The 22,406-nt window shown below is 44.0% G+C and overlaps 2 protein-coding genes across 3 annotated transcripts; one reads left to right on the plus strand and one right to left on the minus strand.

The window, feature by feature from the left end:
• Window positions 1–221: 221 nt before the first annotated feature.
• LOC147434506 (uncharacterized) lies at window positions 222–1,979 on the minus strand. Its single transcript, XM_086489638.1, has one exon. It carries the CDS (start codon window positions 1,977–1,979, stop codon window positions 222–224), a length of 1,758 nt encoding a protein of 585 aa, XP_086345764.1.
• Window positions 1,980–2,483: 504 nt separating this feature from the next.
• On the plus strand, window positions 2,484–20,101 carry QQT2 (P-loop containing nucleoside triphosphate hydrolases superfamily protein). Of its 2 annotated transcripts, XM_086490953.1 has the most exons (7): window positions 2,484–2,760; window positions 18,333–18,559; window positions 18,654–18,944; window positions 19,012–19,217; window positions 19,438–19,546; window positions 19,684–19,708; window positions 19,813–20,101. In XM_086490953.1, exons 1-7 carry the CDS (start codon window positions 2,589–2,591, stop codon window positions 19,854–19,856), a joined length of 1,074 nt encoding a protein of 357 aa, XP_086347079.1. In that variant the 5' UTR covers window positions 2,484–2,588; the 3' UTR covers window positions 19,857–20,101. The 2 variants fall into 2 exon arrangements, with proteins under 2 accessions (XP_086347079.1, XP_086347078.1); XM_086490952.1 differs by having other exon boundaries at window positions 2,489–2,760; window positions 19,438–19,708.
• The last annotated feature ends 2,305 nt before the right edge of the window (window positions 20,102–22,406 follow it).

Consider the following 22,406-nt stretch of genomic DNA (forward strand, 5'->3'; position numbering starts at 1 on the left):
CTCATACAAAATGAAGCCAAATCCTCACTATAATCGGAAAGAAAATCCCTCACATGCTGAGAGTAATGCATTAAAGCTTTTGACACAAAATGAAGGCAAGTCAAATCTTCCAGCACAAAATGAAGCCAAATCCCAACCACATATCGAGAAAATAGAAAGAAAGGTCCTCACACGCATTGTGACTTTCCCATACAAAATGAAGCCACATCCCAGCTACATATTCAATCTGCAATTGGAGCTTTGCAAGAACGTTCATTGTGGCCAAGACCACCACAACGAGAGCATGTGAAAATACGCTTTTCCTTGAAGCGATCCTCAGTTCTAATACGAAGTTTTTTAGGATGCCCAGGTGGCCTACGTGTGGCAGGTGGTTTCAACTGATCACTAGCATCTTCACTTGCATCCACAATTGGACTTATGACACCACTATAAGTGTTACAATAGGCCTGCAAAGCATATGCTTTATGTACATACAATTGAACACACTCTCTCTTGAAGAGAATAGCTGCAATAGCATGAGCACATGGAATTTCAAATGTTTGCCACTTATTACATGAGCATAACCTTGTACATACATCAACCACACATGTTTTTGTACTTGTCAAGATCTCAAAAACCATATCACTAGAGGGCAAGATTCGGTATTCCCGAGCACTATTTCCAACCTCATGCAAGTTCTTCTCTACGTTTGCAACCAATGCAAATTGTGCTCTATCTCCCAAAGACTCACATGCCTTCTTTCCCTCCATTCCACGTGCATAGAACCAAGCTATTAGTTGGCGACGAATGATATCAGGCATAGATATGATAGGCTTATCTCTAGCCTCAAGCAACCATGCGTTCAATGACTCAGCAATGTTGGATGTAAGATGCCCATAACGCTTTCCTTTAAAGTGTGTCGTCGCCCAATGAGATGGGGGTGAAGTGGTCAATAAGTACTCCGTCGTGGCAGGACTTATAACTCTCATCCCCTCGATAGCCGCTTTGTAGTCGCTCATAGTGTTAGCATAAGCTGCTACCCAAAACAATCGAATAAATTCTCCATTGTTGCATTTCTTCTTGAGGTTAGCATCCAAATGGCGCATATAATATGCATGCTCACATCCTGGAAAGACTAGCTCCACAGCTGGGAGAAGACCTTTTTGCTTGTCTGATACAAAAGTAACCGCATTGACACTCGCCATACAATCATGTACATTTTGCAAAAACCACACCCAATTGTCTTCATTTTCCGCATCTACTACACCAAATGCTATCGGAAACAAGGCCCCCATAGCATCAATCCCTGTGGCTGTCAACAAAGCACCAAGATATTTGCTTGTTAAGAATGTGCCATCCAACCCAATAAAGTCACGACAATGCGTGAAACCAGTGATGCATGCTCCGAATGCAAGAAACATTCGAAAAAAACGACCTTCAGTGGTTTTCAGCAGATGGGCCACAGTGCCCGGATTGCTAGCCACAAGCTTGTCGCAATAAGACTGAAGCTTTCCATAAGATTTTTCATGATCACCATGAATAATACCCAAAGCAAGTTGCTTCGCCTTCCAAGCAACCTTGTACGAAATTGACACTCCAACTTCTCGACGAAAATCGGCCATGAGCTCCTTCGGCCTATACATTGGATGGTCTCGAAGTTTCTCTACATACCTTGTTGCAACCCATTCAGCAGTGGCTTCCTTGTTTCCAAGTTGTGTAGCACCACCGCAAGTGTGCTCATCATGAAATGCCTTGACCATACATCCAGGTCCACCAGAGACCAAAGACGCGTGCAAGCGCCACATGCATCCCTCTGCCTTGCAGACAACTGTATATCTGGATCGATCACGCTTGGCATGCCTAAGCTCCACATGAGACTTGATTGCTTGTTCTTGAATCTTTGAACGAAGCACATCGAGAGATTCAAATTGAGCACCAAGAGAAAGAGTTGCAGAGACGGTAGCATTATTCTCTGATGTATTTGCATTACTCTCAGCCATGGTTTTCCTCTTCTGTGTATCCGCAATACCACACTTGTTTACATACAAACAACAAAAAGCTCGTGCATCAATATGTATCTTGCACTATGCGGATGCACATTTGCCTTGCACATAACCATGCCCATACATCGCACTCAAGTCTCCCCTCGTTTCTTTGAGTTGTCGACCTCAAGGGCCATGTAAGCAGATTGAGACTCAGAGCTAGCGAGTGTATTTGCAGCTGGCGAGTGTATTTGCACGACAGTATTCCCTGCTGCTTTGTGGCGAGTACCTCTGCACAACAGTATTCTCTGCTGCTCGTTGGCGAGTACCTCTGCGCAACAGCTCACTGGTTTTCGCTCAGTTTTGGACGAAACCGTATACATACATAATACGATGGGCTTTTTGGGAATAATGAAAATACGTTGGGCATTTTGGGAATTTCCGCAAATTGGAAGGGCATTTTGGTAATTTACCCTATATTTAACACTCAAACTTCCTAACGCATTGTGAGATCCGGCCTGAACGAGCGACGAGCGATCGAGTAAATTACTTATGCGCTCGAAGGTGCGTTTTTAGGTAGTGCACTTCCCTCCCGAGTGCCCCCGTTCTTTCCCTTGAAGCGCAAGCATGAGCGAAACAGACTCCGAAAGCGATCGCATGCAAGAAGAGCACGAAGAGCAAGACGAGGAGCTTGTGAGAAATGGCGTGCAGTCCTTGGGTTTTGACGCAGCTGACACTGGCGAACCCTCCTCCTTCGGTCGCAGGAAACCTGTTGTCGTTATCGTCATTGGCATGGCAGGTGAGAGAGAGAGAGAGAGAGAGAGAGAGAGAGAGAGAGAGAGAGAGAGAGAGAGAGAGAGAGCGCCTCACTGTGCAAGCACCTACATCATGGAACCATAAGTCAAGACTTGTCTGCACCAGCAATTTAAGCTGCCACAAGCACAATCCAACTATCCATGTAATCGTCTTCTTTAAGATTTTGTGAATTGGGAGAAGGATGCATGTTTTCATTTAACTTGAAGTCTTGAAATGAATCTGCAAAGCATTTATACCCATGATTTTTATTTAAAATCATGGGAATGACTGATAACAATAAAATTTTATCTTACAAATTTGAGGGAGTGTTCATGCAGCTGGATAACGAGAATCCCAGGTTCACTTATTATATACTGGTATAAGTTATGTAGAGTCCTGGAAATAATGGGCACTTTTGTTTTGGGGGTGACACATGCTAATTGTGTGTCAACACTACCAGGCTAGTTCGAATCAGTATATCTGATAAGAATATCTTCACCATAATAGTGAATATCATAATCAATTGTCAAGGGCAACGAATTGAGAGTGAATGTACAATCAAGCAATCACACTACCACAATCCTTTGTTGTCAACCTTGCGTTAATGAATGTAACTTTACATTATTGATGGTTCCATTTAGACACTTGAGAGAGTCAAGCTAGAGACTTGAAAGAGAGTCAGGGAGATGATGTAGAGACGTACAAAAAGAGAGGGAGCAGAGAACAGTGAGTGTGTATGTGCATTTTGTTTAATGTTTTTCTTGCGGGGGTGGATGGAGTAGGCTCCTCAGTGGGTTGTTTTCCTCCCAATGACGCGTTTGATGGGTTTTGCCAAGACGAGAGCCTCCACTCTTGCCTTGAACCGGCAGTTTTCCTCACATTGCTGTTGCTCTCCCTACAGTCATCCTTGTTACTGTCTTGTTGGTGTTTGTTTGTTGGGTTTCTTTTGATGGCGGCCTTGCTGGCTCCCTCTTTACCTTATGGTTGAATTGGAATCTTCTCGATTTGCTTCATGGCATTTCACTAGTGGCTTGCTTTGCTGGCTTTCGACATTGACTTTTCATCTCCCTCTTACGGTGGTTCTTTTTAGCGGCTACGGCTACTTGCAGGTCATCGACGGTCTCCTCAATTTTCTTCATGGCATAATGGGCAAGAAAGCAGAAGAAGCGGGTTCGATTTGAAGGAGTACCAGGTCTTCTTCCTCTTCTTCTTCTTCTACTTCTACAAGTTCTTCTAGCTCCTTTGATTTGAGCGAAGAAGACAGAAAAGGCAAAAAGCGAAGCAAAAAGCAAAGCTTCGAAAAGGGCAAGAAAAAGGCAAAGAAGCCTAAAATTCGCCCCGTGGTTGACAGTTCTACAGAGGACTCGTCTTCAGATAGTTCGGACTCTGATGACAGCAGCTTTTACGCAAAGAAGAAGAATTATAAAGCCAACTAGTATGACTTTCGGGAAGATAAAAGCAAGAAAGTCCGAGAGTTTAAGGAAGGTGGACAGTCAATAAAATTTGACACATTTTCTGGTTATAGAGATGCTTTGAAGGCTTTGTCTTTTATACAGCAGCTTGACATAGTTTTCTCTGGAGGGCGTTACTCAGAGCACTCCAAGATTCGGAGAGCTGCCTCTTACTTCAAGGGGAATGCTCGAACTTGGTGGTCCACGCTTCTATTATACAAGACAGCGCCAATTAAATGACTGAAATTCAAAAGGCTTTTTATTTGTTCATGGCTGACTTGAGAGTATGAACATGACATACGAACTGCTTGGAACCATCTTCGGATGAGCAAGAAGGTTATAGTGGATGCTTATTGCGAGAGATTCTGGAGCTCTTTTCTACTGGGAAAGGTGGTTGTTGCACGAATTGCTTAGCTTTTTGATGTGCAGAACAAAGCTAAAAAGCATGACAAAAAGCAGAAGAAAGGCGCTAACTTCTCGGGTTATTTGGGTCGTCAGTCTACATTTGAATCGGCAAGAAAGCAAAAGAAGCGTGTTTGATTTGAAGGAATACCCGGTTCTTCTTCTTCTTCTTCGAGTTCTTCTAGCTCCTCTGACTCGAGCGAAGAAGACGGAAAAGGCAAAAAGCGAAGCAGAAAGCAAAGCTTTGAAAAGGGCAAGAAAAAGGCAAAGAAGTCTGAATCTCGCCCCTTGGTTGAAAGTTCTACAGAGGACTCATCTTCAGATAGTTCGAACTCTGACCACAGCAGGATTTACGCAAAGAAGAATTTTTATAAAGCCAACCAGTATGACTTCTGGTTGACTTTCTGGAAGATAAAAGCAAGAAAGTCCGAGAGTTTAAGGAAGGTGGACGGTCAATAAAATTTGACACATTTTCTGGTTACAGAGATGCTTCGAAGGCTTTGTCTTTTATACAGTAGTTTGACATAGCTTTCTATGGAGGGCATTACTTAGAGCACTCCAAGATTCGGAGAGCTACCTCTTACTTCAAGGGGAATGCTCGAACTTGGTGGTCCACGCTTCTATTAAACAAGACAGCGCCAGTTAAATGACTGAAATTTAAAAGGCTTTTTATTTCTTCATGGCTGTCTTGAGAGTATGAACGCGACATACGAACTGCTTGGAACCATCTTTGGATGAGCAAGAAGGATACAGTGGACGTGTATTGCAAGAGATTTTGGAGCTCTTTTCTATCCGCCTCTTCATTTAAGAAGATCTCGTTCAAAGAACAGATTGAGCGGTTTACCTTGGGTCTTTCTACAGAGATCCGAGATCACTGCTTAGAACAAAAGTCAACTTCCATTCAGGAGTTGATGAGTCATGCTAAACGGGGTTTTGTCATTCACTGGGGTAGTTTGAAATCATGACGCAAAGGGCCAATGAATTGGCAATCTCAGATTGCGCGTCAGTCTTCGGGTGGAAAGATGAGGAGAACTACAACCGCGTGCCAATGTTCTCCCAAATAGCCTTACAAAACAAAGTGGTGACGTGGTTGCCCAGTACAACCCCCCCCCCCCCCCCCCCCCCCTCCCTTTTGACATGAACAAATCCTGCGGAGAAAAGTGGCTGAAATGCTGACGTGGCTGGCTGTACAGCAGCCCTGAAAACTGTGGCGCAATTTGCGGAAATTGTCACGTGGCAGTATGTACGGACGCCTGCTTTTTACGGAAGCTGAGGGCTGCTTTTTGGCTACGCAATAGTGGCTGAAAAAAACCTACGTTGGGGCTTTTTGGGATTTGCTTTATTTTCCACTAAGCAAGAGAGAGAGAGAGAGCTTTACTTCTTTTAAAGTGCTTTTTGAAGCTTTTGGGGCTTTGCTTTTAGCATCCCTTGTAAATCTTTATATTGGTAGTTTGGGCTCTTACTTCTCAGAGCATTCGGACACAGAGTCTGAGAGTGAGTCCCAACTACTTGCTTGTACTTTGAGTTGCAGATTAATACAAAAAGAAATACCGAAAGGGGCGCCAGTCTTTGGGGCCAATATCTCTAGGCATAAAACTCCGCCGGGCCTGTGTCGAATCAATTGTGAACTGTGAATTGTTTTGAAGTGATTTATTGTGGTGTCGTGGTAGATTCTCGACTTGGAGTGTCCAAGTTTGTTACACCCCCCCTCGCTTATATAGCTGGACAAGGTTGGGTCGAGTAGTCTCCCCAACAGCCCCACGACCTCGTAAAATGAGAAATTAAAATGATAAAATCACCAAATAATGTACTGCCCCAAATTTGGGTACCCTGACCGGAAAGTGAACATGCTGGTTGGTATTGGGTTGTGCAATCAGAGGATATACAACTACTCTTAAGTGCCTAGACATGCACGACCTACGCATAGGCTCACAGGCTCACAAAGGTGCCAGAACACTTCCTAGGCTAACCTGAACCCTAGACTTGAGATAGTTTGTCCACGTACACATAGGTTTAGATGTGCACGTGACATGGGTACCCCCCTGCCCCCATAAATAGGTGCCCAAGGGGAGGTAGGGCAAAAGCCTGGAAAATCCCCCCATGGCCCAATAAGGAATAAATGAAATATGAGGACGTGCAGACAAAGTGGGCGGCCGGACAATGATGTAGCCTAAATGCATATGCAAAGGGTGGCTAGCCCGGAGGCACACTAGCTGTACATGTATGCCCTAGACCTGTGAAGCACCAGAGTGGTGTAAGTCTAACAACAGCTTGCGACAGAGGTGCAGACAGCCATTAGAGCTTGTGTGCGTCCCCGCAGGGAATAGTCGCACTCAAAGAAGCGTGGAATTGATTGTTCGCTCAATTTTTCAGCACTTTGTTGAATTCGAGTTGTCAATTTCAGCAAAGGTGCTCCCGTTCGAGTACCCCATAAGCGAGCAGACAGCAATTGTAAGGTGCAGCGGAAGTGAATGTTGAACTTTGCTCAAGACGAGTGCTCCGAACTATGCTCAAGGTTCCTTTTACTTACAGAAGGGAGAGCCTTCCGTTTCTTAATGAGAGAGTGCAAGTGATCACAAACAAAGTGGATGAACAATGTGAATGAACGTGTTGAGACTGAGAGATAGAGAGAGAAGAGAATACGACACCGGAAAGTTGTAAACCCTCCAAGGGGCGTGATGGCGAGAGAGGTCTATGCTATTGATTGCACAATCTGGTACAAGATGCTGACGCAAATCTAAGTGATGCTATGTTGAGGCTGACGGCGGTGAAACTAGACTGAAAACTCAATGCTTGAAACGCTGGCTTACTTGCTCATGAAAAACGCTGCTCTGCTGGTCCTTTGCTTGCTGAAATTCCCTGCTGAAAACGCTGGCCTGAGGCTGAATCGCTGCTTCTGTTGCGTGAAAAACGCCACCTGCTGCCCTCTTAATCGCTGCTGAAAATGCTGATTTATGGTTGTTCACAAACGCTGGTCATGGGCTGAATTTGCTGCTGCGAAACGTCAAGTGCAGGGCTGAAAAACGCCAGGCTGAGGGGCTGAAAAACGTTGGAGTTCTTTGCTGAAAACGCCAGGCTGAAGAGGGGGTTGTTCTTGCTGAGAGTGGGAGAGAGAAGCCTGCTGCAATAAATTACTTGATGCCCTTTCTTCTCCGCTGCCAGATAGTGCTAGCGCTAGGTTGCTTATATATTTCATTAGCAAAATTGCCATACCTAGTTCCCAACAAAGGTCACTTAATAAATAAGTGAAAAATGTCAAAAATAGGGAAAAGAAGTTTAATGCACTCGAAAATTTCCTTGATGGATTCTGATGGTAATGCTTGTGATCATGCTGTATGCAACCAGAGGATATGCATCTAATCTAAGTGTCTGGACATGCACAGTCTGCGAACAGACTCACAAAAGTGCCAAAACACTTCCTATTCTAGACTGACTTGACTGAACTGAACCCTGGTCATGCTGTAGCTTGTCCATGGACACATAGGGTTGGATGTGTTACGTGACTTTTCAAAGTGAGGTACTGGTACCGAATTGCATGGCGTCGAGGGAGATCGCCAATAGCATCCGGAATCCTATGAAGGACTCTTCGCCGGCCCACTCTGATGCGTGGGCCGTGCGATACTTGAACTTCATAAAGGTCTGCAACGCTTGCTTCTTTGGGCTGCGCCGAAAGCGACAGTCTTCTGTAGCTCCTTCAATGCTTCAACTTTGTCTATGGACGTAGGTCCACCTTCTTCAAGAATCTCCAAGGTTGAAAATTCCTGAAACCACTTCCAGCACAAAAACATGAACATACCCATTCCATGTAAAGTGACTACAAAAAATCTCGTCTTCTCTAAAGACTGTGTATGCAATGTAGATGAACAAATAAACAGAGTGCCAAACCGTTAATCAAACACACGCAAACAATGAAATCTAATCTTGTTTTTCTAGTCTATCCTAGTCAATTGTGGCAAATCACAATGGAAATGCCGATGCTTGATGCTCAAACTTTCTTGTGCTCTTTCTACGAGTGGGTCGTGTCAAGGAAGAGACATGGAATGTGACTTCCTTGAATTGCATACTTTTCAGCTTTTCATGAGAAATCCGCCTACATCCATGCTCATTCATGAGTGAATCGTGCTCAACGTACAATATGGCATGCCTATTAAAAGGGATCACATAAAGACGCTGACTAAAAATACAGGAAACGATCACGAATGGAACACTCGAACAATGCGTGCTGACTAATCATTCGAACACATAATACTTCTTGTGAGGGTTCTGTGGACCTAGGCTCGAGAGCCAAGATTTGTCACGTGACACATCCAACCCTATGTGTCCGTGGACAAGCTACATCATGACCAAGGTTCAGTTCAGTCAAGTCAGTCTAGAATAGAAAGTGATCTGGCACTTTTGTGAGTCTATTCGCAGACCGTGCATGTCCAGACACTTAGATTAGATGCATATCCTTTGGTTGCTCACAGCATGATCATTAGCATTCCCATCATAATTTATCAAAATCCATCAGGGGAATTTTCCAATGCATTAGACCTATTTTCCCTATTTTTGACATTTTTCACTTATTATTTTTAAGTGACTTTTGTTGGGAAGTAGGTAGGGCAATTTTGCTAAGTTTGTATATAAGCAAACCTAGGCTAGCACTAATTGGCAGAAGAGGCAGCAGGAGCACCTTGCTCAACAGGCAACTTCTTAGCAAGACCAACCCCCGCGACTACTCTGACGTTTTCTCCACAGAAGACCTAGCGTTTTGCATCAGATCAGCCTTGGCGTTTTGTGCATAGCAAATCAGCCCGGCGTCAATACGACACAGCAGATCAGCCTAGCGTTCTGCATTTGTGGGACATCCGACGACAGCAGATCAGTTTTCAGCCCTAGTGTTTTTGGTTTGCAGATCAGCCCTGGCGTTTTGCAGATTCACCGCGACGGAACATCAAGAAACACCAGCGTTTTCAGTTTTCAGCACTTAGCACTCGCAGAAGAACCCCCTGAACCTCGGAGATCTCACCTTTCCGCAGCAGTTCCTCGTCGCACGGTCAGTTTCCGCAAGGTTTACAGTTTCAGCCCAGAAAACGTAGATTTCAGCATCTGCGTTTTCAGTGCATCGTCGCCGCATCGTCGCCATCGACATCGTCATCGACATAGAGTCAGAGTTTAGCAGATACAAGATTTGCAGATTTCAGTCCTTAGCGTTTTCAGATTTCAGCCCGTCTCGTCGTCGTCAGTGTAACCGCGAAACGCGTTTCAGCAGGCCTGAAATGCGAAACGGGTGAAACGGCCGAAATGTTTCACCTGCAAGGTGAAACGCATGGAGTGAAACGCCTGAAATGAAAAATTGCCTTTAGAGAATTTAGCCATTAAATAGTTATTTATTTATTATGTATATGCTATTTCAAGGTTAACATAGCATGTGTCTCTACTCACTGCACTGTAAACACCTATTTTGTCGATACATAACTCTATATATACACAAAATTGGCGTTTCGATCAGACGTTTCACTAAAGCCTTAGCCTAGGGTGAAACGCCACGTTTCGGGGTGAAACGTTTCGCGGTTACGCTGGGACTCGTCGTCCTCATTGTCGTCGACATCGTCGGCAAGTCCAAGCATTGTAGAGATTTGTGCAATCATAAGTAGACCGCTCTCGCCATAGAGAGTGGGGCCTTCGGAGGAGGGTTTTACAACGTCTCTGGTGTCGTATTCTCTTCTCTATCTCTCAGTCTCATGCACTTCCATTCACAGTGCTAGGCTTCATTATGGCTGAGTCTGCCCTTGATCTCCATTCACAGTGTCCATTCATTTTGTTTGTGTCCATTGCACTCGTTCATTAAAGGAACGGAAGGCTCTCCCTTCCATAAGTAAAAGGAACCTTGAGCACAGTTCGGAGCACTCATCTTGAGCAAAGTTCAACATTCACTCCACTGCACCTTACATTGGTATCAGAGCTTTGGCAGTGTTCTGTATCACTCTAGGAAAGAACCACAAGAACCACATAATTTTTTTTGCTTGTTGAGGTCGCACGAACCCAAGTTCACTCGGGCATGTAGATTACTAATCGTGTTTTTGAAGAGTGATAGGAAACCCAAGAAAGAGAAGGGCTTGTCCAGCCTCCCCTTGTGCCTCATCGAGAGCGGATCGTGCACTTAGCGGCCGGCCAATCGACGTGAGGTGGGGAAAAGCAACCTTGGTGTGAGTGCAAGGCCGCCAAGGAGTGCGCCCACGGAAAAGAGCAGAACTCGGGTGAAGAGAAGATCCTTCTTTAACACAGATTGCAAGCAAAAGAAGACCCTCAAGAACCCCAAGAACCAATACCCCCAAGAACCCAAGAACCCCAAGACCCAAAACCCACAAGAATCTAAGTTCCTCGTGAACTTAAGAACCCAAGACCACAGAACCCACAAGAACCCACGACTTCAGAATGGTCATCACTCGAAGCGGAATGGATACTTCGCTTGGAGGTGATGAGATGAGAGAGGCGAAGTAGAATTTTCCCCACCAGGAGGTTTTTCCGACCCTTCCCCATCTACGCCAAGGATTGTACTAACTCCTATGAAGGCTTTCGACAAGAGGATGATGGACAGGAAGTTAGAAAGCGAAGAAAGAATAGCAGCCATAGAGCGCAAATACCAAGAAAGAATGACAACCATAGCGCGTGAGAGTGAGCAAGCATGCTTGGAAGCCAAAGAAAGACAAGCCAAATTTGATCACGAGAACAACGAAAGACAAGCAGAATATGACCGCGAGAACAAAGCAAGACAAGAGAAGAGCGATCAACACATGAAAGAGTTGTGGCGACTTTTTTCTCAAGTGCAGGCACACTTTGCACAGAATCAAGAAAAGGAGACTTTCTCAGTCTCTACTTCTCCAAAGCAAGACACACATGATTTGCATGATGATGATTTGGATGATAATGATGAGCATGATGATTTGTATGATCAAGATGTGATTTCTCACAAGCATGATGATTTGCATGAAGATGACGTGATTGTTCACAAGGATGATGAGTTAGTGGATGCTATTTCTAGCGAAGCTAACCTTGTTGTTGCAGATACGATCAATCAGGAAGAACCGATCTTGGTTCTCGCGCTTAGGTCCAAAGAACCCTCAGAGGAAGTATTATGTGTTTGCATGATTCATACGCACGCATTGTTTGAGTGTTTCATTTGTGATCGGTTCCTATATTTTTGTCAGCGTCTTTATGTGATCCCTTACGAATGTATGCGGATTGTTCATGAGAAGCTGAAAAGTATGCATTCAAGGACGTCACATTCCAGGTCTCTTCCTTGGCATGACACAGTTGTAGAAAGAGCACAAGAAAGTATGAGCACCAAGCATGGGCATTTCCGTTGTGAATTGCCACAGTTGATTGATTTAGATCAGAAGAGAAAGATTCGATCTCATTGTTTGCGTGTGTGTGGTGAACGGTTTGGCACTCCGTCTCCTTGTTCATCTACATTGCATACACAGTCTTTAGAAAAGACGAGTTTTTTCAGTCACTTTACATGGATTAGGTATGCTCATGTTTTTGTGTTGGAAGTGGTTTCAGGAATTTTCAGCCATGGAGATTCTTGAAGAAGGAAGAAGCACGACTCTAGACGAAGTTGAAGCATCAAAGGAGCCACAAAAGACTTTGTGTCGCTTTCGGCGTGGCCCAAAGAAGCAAGCGCTGCAGACCTTTATGAAGTTCAAGTATCGCACGACCCACACAACAGAGTGGGCCGGCGAAGAGTCCTTTACAGGATTTTGGATGTTATTGGCGATCTCCAAGGAGGGGATATCACGTGACACATCCAACCCTATGTGTTCGTGGACAAGCTACAGCATGACCAGGGTTCAGTTCAGTCAAGTCAGTCTAGAATAGGAAGTGACCTGGCACTTTTGCGAGTCTGTTCGCAGACCGTGCATGTCCAGACACTTAGATTAGATGCATATCCTCTGGTTGCACACAGCATGATCGTCAGCATTTCCATAAGAATTCATCAGAATCCATTACGGGAATTTTTGAGTGCATTAGACCTATTTTCCCTATTTTTGACATTTTTCACTTATTATTTTTTAGTGACTTTTGTTGGGAAGTAGGTAGGGCAATTTTGCTAAGTTTGTATATAAGCAAACTTAGGCTAGCACTAATTGGTAGAAGAGGCAGCAGGAGCACCTTGCTCAACAGGCAACTTCTCAGCAAGACCAACCCCTGTGACTACTCTGGCATTTTCTCCATAGAAGACCTAGCGTTTTGCATTAGATCAGCCTTGGCGTTTTGTGCATAGCAGATCAGCCCGGCATCAATACGACACAGCAAATCAGCCTAGCGTTTTGCATTTGTGGGACATCCGACGACAGCAGATCAGTTTTCAGCCCTAGTGTTTTTGGTTTGCAGATCAGCCCTGGCGTTTTGTAGATTCACCGCGACTGAACATCAAGAAACACCAGCGTTTTCAGTTTTCAGCCCTTAGCACTCGCAGAAGAACCCCCTGAACATCGCAGATCTCACCTTCTGGCAGCAGCAGTTCCTCGTGGCACGGTCAGTTTCCGCAAGGTTTACAGTTTCAGCCCAGAAAACGTAGATTTCAGCATCTGCGTTTTCAACGCATCGTCGCCATCGACATAGAGTCAGAGTTTAGCAGATACAAGATTTGCAGATTTCAGCCCTTAGCGTTTTCAGATTTCAGCCCGTCTCGTCGTCGTCCTCATCGTCGTTGACATCGTCGCGGCCCAAGCATTGTAGAGATTTGTGCAATCATAAGTAGACCGCTCTCGCCATAGAGAGTGGGGCCTTCGGAGGAGGGTTTTACAACGTCTCTGGTGTCGTATTCTCTTCTCTATCTCTTAGTCTCATGCACTTCCATTCACAGCGTCCATTCACTTTGTTTGTGTCCATTGCACTCTCTCACTAAAGGAACGGAAGGCTCTCCCTTCCGTAAGTAAAAGGAACCTTGAGCACAGTTCAGAGCACTCATCTTGAGCAAAGTTCAATCATTCCGCTGCACCTTACAAGATCACTTCTTCCTGAGGGAGTTATTTGGACCTTGACTCGAGAGCCAAGATCGAATCTGCAACGAGGTTAGCTTCACTAGAAACAGTATCAACCAACCCATCATTCTTGTGAACAATCACATCGCGGTCATACAAATCATCATGCTCGTGAGAAAGCACATCTTGATCATGCAAATCATCATGCTTGTGAATCAAGGTGGTCTCGTACGGTCACGTACGTTTTGTCCACGTACGAAGACGTACGGTACTCATCGAACTAGAAAATTTTATGTCGTACGACATGGTTACGTACGTTCAAAAATAAAAACATGCAATTCTTAACCCTAGATTTTACACTTGGGACAATTAGACAATTGGTTATCACAGTGGGGATGTCGTGGTATTTAGTCAATACTATGCAGGATGGAGTTGATGGTTATATTGTCTTGTGGGTGACTACCATGGGTCTATACCTTGCACTTTCCTTTAAGGGTGAACCTAGGCTTATCGTGGATTCATTGAGCCATTGAGCAATCTCTCATGACTCATGAGACTCGAGAGAGCTTGAGAATGACTCGTGAGCTTGAGCCTTGAGTTGGAACATAATGGAGAAGAACAGAAAGAGGGCATCCATATATAGATTTAGAGTGTAGATACTTGCCCTTGAACAAGAGAGAGTTAGATGAGAGAGAGAGAGAGAGAGAGAGAGAGAGAGAGAGAGAGAGAGAGAGAGAGAGAGAGCCTAATGGAATCCAAGGTGAAGGACCAAAGCAATGAGAGAGAGGGAGAGGGAGAGGAAGAGAGAGGAGTCTAATGGAATCCAAAGCAATGTGTGTGTGTGTGTGTGTGTGAGAGAGAGAGAGAGAGAGAGAGAGAGAGAGAGAGAGAGAGAGAGAGAGAGAGAGAGAGAGGAGCCTAATGGAATCCAAGGTGAAGGACCAAAGCAATGAGAGAGAGGGAGAGGGAGAGGAAGAGAGAGGAGTCTAATGGAATCCAAAGCAATGTGTGTGTGTGTGTGTGTGAGAGAGAGAGAGAGAGAGAGAGAGAGAGAGAGAGAGAGAGAGAGAGAGAGAGAGAGAGGCTCAGGGCATGTGGGAGGTTGGGGGGGGGGGGGATCCTAGGCTAGGTGGGAGGGATCCTATGCCAAAAGGTAACCCAAAAACCTCCCCAAAAAAAGCACAGTCAACGGACTAAAAAACCGGTCAAACGTACTAAAAAACCACCGGACGCAACGGACGCCTTGACCGGACCGTACGCCTCGTTCCGTCCGACGGACGAGAACAACCCTGTTGTGAATAATCACATCTTGATCATGCAAATCGTCATACTTATCATTATCATGCAAATCATCATGCAAATGACGTGCTTTGGAGAAGAAAAGATTGAAAGAGTCTCCTTCTCCTGATCCTCTTGCATCTGTGCCTGCACATGAGAAATGAGAGAGGAAGAATGAACAACTTGCTCTCCACAAAAATGACAATAGGAGAGTCACTTTTGGCATTGAAAGTGAACGTATTTTCCGCCCAATCAATGAGAGGGTTATGCTCACGAAACCATCGAATGCCCAAAATCATATCACATCTTGAGAGAGGAGAGACTAAAAATTTTCTACGGAGAGCACTTCTTCGTGATGAAAGAGTCTATACCGGGAGCGAAGCCAGAGACCTCGAGAGGAGATTTCTGACTAACCGCTAGGCGGGCTCTCTCAACAAGAGAGGGACTAATCACATCATGCATACTGTGTGGATCAAACAATATAACAAAACGCTACCCCGTCATATGACCATAACATTTAACGAGAGACTCATCAATGGGAGGGTCATGAGAAACTTGGGGCACACTCGTGCTCTGATACCAATGTAAGGTGCAACGGAAGTGAATGTTGAACTTTGCTCAAGATGAGTGCTCCGAACTGTGCTCAAGGTTCCTTTTACTTACAGAAGGGAGAGCCTTCCATTTCTTAATGAGAGAGTGCAAGTGATCACAAACAAAGTGGATGAACACTGTGAATGAAGGTGCTGAGAGAGAGAGAGAGAGAGAGAGAGAGAGAGAGAGAGAGAGAGAGAGAGAGGATACGACACTGGAAAGTTGTAAACCCTCCTCCAAGGGCCCCTCTCTCGATGGCAAGAGAGTTCTATGCTATTGATTGCACAATCTGGTATAAGATGCTGACGCAAATCTAAGTGATGCTATGTCGAGGCTGACGGTGGTGAAACTAGGCTGAAAATTGAATGCTTGGAACGCTGGCATACTTGCTCATGAAAAACGCTGCTCTGCTGGTCCTTTGCTTGCTGAAATTCCCTACTGAAAACGCTGGCCTGAGGCTGAATCGCTGCTTCTGCTGCGTGAAAAACGCCACCTGCTGCCCTCTTAATTGCTGCTGAAAATGCTGATTTATGGCTGTTCACAAACGTTGGTCATGGGCTGAATTCGCTGCTGCAAAACGCCAAGTGCAGGGCTGAAAAACGCCAGGTTGAGGGGCTGAAAAACGTTGGAGTTCTTTGCTGAAAACGCCAGGCTGAAGGGGGGGTTGTTCTTGCTGAGAGTGGGAGAGAGAAGCCTGCTGCAATAAATTGCCTGATGCTCTTTCTCCTCCTCTGCTAGATAGTGCTAGCGCTAGGTTGCTTATATATTTCATTAGCAAAATTGCCCTACCTAGTTCCCAACAAAAGTCACTTAATAAATAAGTGAAAAATGTCAAAAATAGGGAAAATAGGTTTAATGCACTGGAAAATTCCCCTGATGTATTTTGATGGTTCAGATGGTAATGCCGATGATCATGCTGTGTGCAACCAGAGGATATGCATCTAATCTCAGTGTTTGGACATGCACGGTCTGCGAACAGACTCACAAAAGTGCCAAAACACTTCCTATTCTAGACTGACTTGACTGAACTGAACCCTGGTCATGCTGTAGCTTGCCACGGACACATAGGGTTGGATGTGTCACGTGACAACAATAGACCCGCCAAAAAAATTCGAAATGAAGCAGAAATAGCCTTTCTCGGGTACAAGTATGATAAATTTCAGCCAAATTGGCTCATGAATACATGCATCTCTATGCATCAGAACAGTCCTTCAGGATAGGGAACAATGTAAACTTTTCTGGTTTATGTGCTTGTTAACAGTTCAAAATTAAAAGAAATTCTCCTCAAGGGGGGGTTGACCAACCCATCTTCTTGTCCTGACTCCCTACTGTTGTGTTCACTTTCTGCCTTGTTTTCTAAGTTCTGTTCTGTGTGGATATGTGAATTTAATTAAATAATCACAAAAGTATTGAAGTACACGCTTCCGTTTGTGTGACACTCTACCTCTTTGACATCTTTACCAGGATGCGGTCGATATCCGAGAGAGAGAGAGAGAGAGAGAGAGAGAGAGAGAGAGATAGAGAGATGTACATATTGAAGCTGCTTTGAAATCTAGCAGCGCTTCGCCAGGTGGTGGCCATTTACGTGCACCTCCTTGGTCCTCGTCTCCTACGTCCTCTCCTCGCACACCTGCAGCCTCGGTGTTAGAAAAAACCCGGGTACAGTGTATTTTAAATGACTAAAATCATAAAATCCCGGTTAGATTTTGAGCTTGCCTTGAAGAAAACCGGAAAATTTACACAAGTTTTAGTGTAAATACCGGCAAAAGCTTCAAATTTTGACCTAAAAACCGGTAGAATTCAAGTTTGCCCTTATTTTCTTCGGTTAGGAAAAATGTATTTTTCTGGCCCTGCCAATGCCTGCAAGCTAGCAGCATGTTTGCAGTCGCTTGCACTTCCTCTGTGAGCTGACCTTCACTCACGCACAACCCATTGAATATGCAGCCGCCTGTGTGGGGATAGCTGAACATCGCGCGCTGCCCATCCCTATCATTGCGCCACTCGTGCCGCCCCACTTCATGCCACACACAGCCACACATCGCTGCTTTGCCCAGCCACCTCCATAACACTCAGCAGGGATAGCCCATGCAACAGTAGTGCTTTGTCCTGTCGCAACAAAATAGCTGTAGCACAACCCATGTGCTTGGCTTCTATTGACCTTTGTAGCTAAGGCTTGTTGCTATCCCAGCGTCTTCTGTAACTCCTTGCGCAGCATTGTTCGCTGCACCCATCACCTCAGCATTGCTCTATGCAAGCTGGCTTTTGCAGTCCCTTAAGTGTGGTCAGCATAGTAACAGGGAATGGCCGTTTTCAGGTCTCCGTTCCCCGTTCCCATTCCAAGTTCCCGTTCCGAATCCGCGTTCCGTGTTTCAAACGTGAGTACCCGTAACAGGGAATGGCATTTTGTTCCGTGGTCCCGTTCCCTGTTCTCGTTCCGGTTTCCCGTTCCTGGTAACCATGGTGGTCAGCTACGCTGGCAAGCTTATTCTGCGTTGTAGTGTCAGCAAGTCGAGCCATGGTTTTGAAGGCTTTGGGTTTAAAGCAATGTTTCAGTTAATGCCTGGTTGATTCAGAGGTTTTTGCTGCTGAGGAGGTCATTGGTCAAAGGCATAGGAGGGGCTTAGTCATCTGATACCCTGCCAAAGACATGCTCTTTTTGACTGGTTTTCTTATCATGGATTCCTGTGGTGTTGATTCTCCGCAGATACTCTTCATACATTGCATGATTTAGTCACTATTGACTTCTTAATATGTATTAAGTTGGTTTAAGCCATAATATCTATCTGAATTGGCCTTGTTGATTGGTAAGCTTGAAGGAATGAGCGGTGCAATCTTCCAAGGAGGATTGTGCTACTTTGTGCTAATGGTGGGTTATAAATTCACAGGGAGTGGAAAAACAACCTTTCTACATCGCCTAGTGGCCCATACTCAAACGGCAGGTATCAGGGGATATGTTCTAAACCTTGACCCAGCAGTCTTGTCTTTACCATTCATGGCCAACATAGACATTCGGGACACCGTCAACTATAAAAACGTCATGAAAGAGTACAATCTGGGTCCAAATGGAGGAATACTTACATCATTAAACCTTTTTGCAACGAAGTTTGATGAGGTATTCAATCTGGTCATGCCTTCTTGCAAGCTTGTGCTCAAATGGGTTTTATGCAAGGGGAAGCTAATAGAAAGTTGTTAACGTCTACTTGTAGGTGGTTGGGCTGGTGGAGAAAAGGGCAAATGAATTGGATTATGTACTGGTGGACACACCTGGGCAAATAGAAATATTCACTTGGTCGGCCTCTGGGGCAATAATCACCGAAGCATTTGCTTCTACATTTCCAACAGTTGTGGCCTATGTAGTGGACACGCCCAGGTCTACAAATCCAGTGACTTTTATGAGCAACATGCTCTATGCTTGTAGTATATTGTACAAAACCAGGCTACCGTTATTATTGTTGTTCAACAAAACAGATGTGGCACAGCATGAATTTGCTGTTGAGGTATGTTTTGCACATTTGCCACAAATTCGCTTACAAAAAACTGGTGTTGAAATGGTTCACTTTGCAGTGGATGAAAGATTTTGAAGCATTTCAAGCCGCCGTTGATGGCGAAAAGTCATATTCTTCAAATTTGAGCAGGAGTTTATGCCTTGTGCTTGATGAGTTCTATCAGAATCTACGCACTGTTGGGGTATCAGCAGTAACCGGCTCTGGTTTAAACGATTTCTTTGATGCTGTTGAAGAATGCGCGGGTGAATACATGGACACCTACAAGTAAGCCTGTGCATTATCCTTAAAACAAATTAGCATTACTGCTCCTTAATATATATATATATATATATATATATATATATATATATATTGTTGTTATTATTGCTAAGATGTTTAGTTTACTCAAAGTATTGTTTGTGTTTTTCTCATTTAAACATGTTCTCTCTTATAATTTGCAAGATAAGAAGCTTGGAAAATTAGTAATGTGCCTGGTGCAATGCAGGAAAGAGCTCGACGCAAGGAAGGCAGAAAAGGAGCAGAAAGAGGAAATGCGCAAACAGGAGTCGCTGGCAAAGCTTAAACAAGATATCGAAGAATCTAAAGGGAAAAAAGTAGTGTTGAGCTCAATCAAAGGGAAGGAGAAAATGAAAGAGGAAGAGGATTATGAGGAAGAAGGAATGTATGAACAGGATGATGATAGTGAAGATAATGAAGAGGAGGAGGATAGTGATACTTGATATGCATCAAGGTCATGCTTAACGGGGTAAAAAAAGGTTAGAAATATGCATACATCTGGTTATCTTTTCTTTTGAATCCTTTCCATGCCCTCGACTAACTCTTTTTTGTAGCCTATTTAACTTGTTTTTGATCTCATCAGTCTTTGAACTCTTCACTAGCGCAAGCGCTCACCGTGCGAGCTGAACTAAGTCGGTAGCACATTATCCTTGTGAAGAAAAGGAATTTTGCAAAGAGCTACATTACTCATAAAGGCTCGATAGAGAAGCTCTGTTTTGCCACATGTCAAAAGCTAGTTTATGTGGGAGAGTTTTTGGCCTACATAAGGCCTTAGTAACGTGTTGAACTCTTGTACTCTTAGTAACCATTGGATAAAGCTTCTTGATTAGTGCCACATTGCAAAGTTAATGATGACAAACATTTTTTCTTCCTGTTTTTTTAAGAGGGCCATCAACTAGGCATCCTCTTATGTGGGCCTATTGTGACCATATAGTTGACATTTGGTTTTTTTTGGCAATCTTGAAATGGTGTACACCAATTTAGAAAGGGCTCTTTCCTAATGAAGCTCGAACTAAGGAGTCACTCAGAGGACAAACATGTATAGTGTGTATCAGTGTAATGGTGAAGAAGAAGAAGAAGAAGAGTATTTTAACGTCGTAGGAAACTATCCCAAGTACCCTATATGAGGGCCTTGGGTATTTTTGTGTTAGTTACATGCGAACTTTCTCAAGGGTTACACCTTCCATTTGATGTGTAACTGTTGCTATAAGTTTAATATAAGTTTTGTAACAAAACAGGACATGTGAGTAGCTTTGTAACAACGCAGGACAGCCAAGTGTTCTTTTTGAATAACATGTTATGTTAATCCATAGAGGAATTTTAAAGAATCATTCATTTTGAGGATCTTGTACACACTAATTATAGTATTTAAAAATTCTCTCCTTTCCAATTGCACGGTGTAGCTATTTCATACAGTCGTTTTATTACTTTGAAGGGCTTTCACATTGTTATATTTATATTCTACGATAGCCAGGTGCTTACGTGCTGTGTGTTCTCCTCGCCTCTTGGTTTGCTATTCATCCCTAGCGTAGATCAAGACGAATATTTTCTCCTCTTAGTCTGCATTTGGAGGCGCCGAGCTTCCCACGATGACTCTGACCTCCCTTAGCGAGCTCGATGTCTTCCGTTGGGATGTATCCATTGTGGGAAATGTTGGTTTGACGATGGTATTTTTGAACTAGGCTGCTCCTCCACTTGATAAGAAATGCCTTACAAGTCCCTAGAATACCGAGATGATGTGTAGTCCTTGAATGTCACTTGAAACAGCTTTTATTGTTGTAGAGTAAGCGCTCCATTGTTGGTGTGTTGGAACTCCTTCGGAACATATTCGTTCCCGGAGCTTGAGGAAGGCAAACTGGAGAAATTGGTTTAGGCCAAAAACCCTCTGTCTTAACTTCGTTGAAGGTGAGGACCACTAAAACATCAAAAGAAGGGTTGCAATCACTTTCCTAGGTAGACATTGCCTCTGGTACCTCTCTCCTCCCAACGATCATGATGGCTTGTTTTAGGTGGTACAACCATTAGCAAACACAGTTGTTACCAAGTGTATATGAACAAATTTTCTTTCCTCATTCTGATGTTGGCATCTTGATAGTTGCCTCTTCCTATCAAGAAGAGCATAGACATCTCTATTGCAATGTCTCTTGCTCAGGGTGGTGTGCTGGCAATCCATTGTATTAAGATGTAGCTATGCATCTAATGAGCTTCGAACTATCAACTATAACACCTCCATAATCATAAGGAAAAGAAAAGTAGCTCTCATAGGAAAACGTGGTCTGATGTTCACTCACAAATTTGCTTGCCCTTGAAACAAAACTCCTCTTACACTCGATTAGCTTTCCTCTACATTGCCATATCCTCAACTATGATCAATTGGACTCAAGGCAAAAAAACCACTTAATTTGGGGGGGAAAAAACAACAAATAGAAGAGGGGTGAAAGCATAGAGGGTACCATCGATGTTCATGGCTCTCTTGATGAGACACGTTCTCCAATCAAGGCTCTAGGCCATTGCACACACACATGGGCACCTCGACTACACAACCCCCACCCACCACTGCAAACTGCAACGACGAGGGCTTCTTCCCCACATGAAAATCTCAGACCAAAAAATAATAAAAAGCTAAACTAAGCATCCCTCTACTTGCTTACAACTTAGAATTAGTTAATACACAAAGTCGCCACACTTAGCATCACATCCATGTAGCTGTAACTCATGCAAATTGACACCTAGTAGACACCGTCTTTGTATACACACATTCTTTATTCACATATGAGAAGTCCAAAAGCATTTAAAAAGCCATCTTAAAGTTTTTGAAGTGATCTACATCATTTTCCAAAAGCACGTCACAACATATTCGTATAGACCCAAACTCATGTATGTCTATTGTATTGTGTGTTGTTTTCATTAATGTCAGGTACATCATTTGTAAATGATAGTTTCACAAGAGGGATTCAGGTTGGGATAAGAACCTGCATGTTAGCATTAACAATCATGCTCTCATCTTTTAAATCAGACGTTACGGGGTCAGTGAGCTAGCTTGTAGCTACGAGAAAAGAGGGATTCCCTAACTTAAAAACAAGGTTTTTTTTTGCTTTCTCTTTTGTTGAGCGGCAAAAAGAGCACTCAATTGCAAGCAATAAAGGGGAGAAGCTTTCACAACTTCCCATGGTGTGG

Source organism: Adiantum capillus-veneris, chromosome 19 (genome assembly GCF_014529385.1).
Source record: "Adiantum capillus-veneris isolate H3 chromosome 19, ASM1452938v2, whole genome shotgun sequence".
NCBI lineage: Eukaryota > Viridiplantae > Streptophyta > Polypodiopsida > Polypodiales > Pteridaceae > Adiantum > Adiantum capillus-veneris.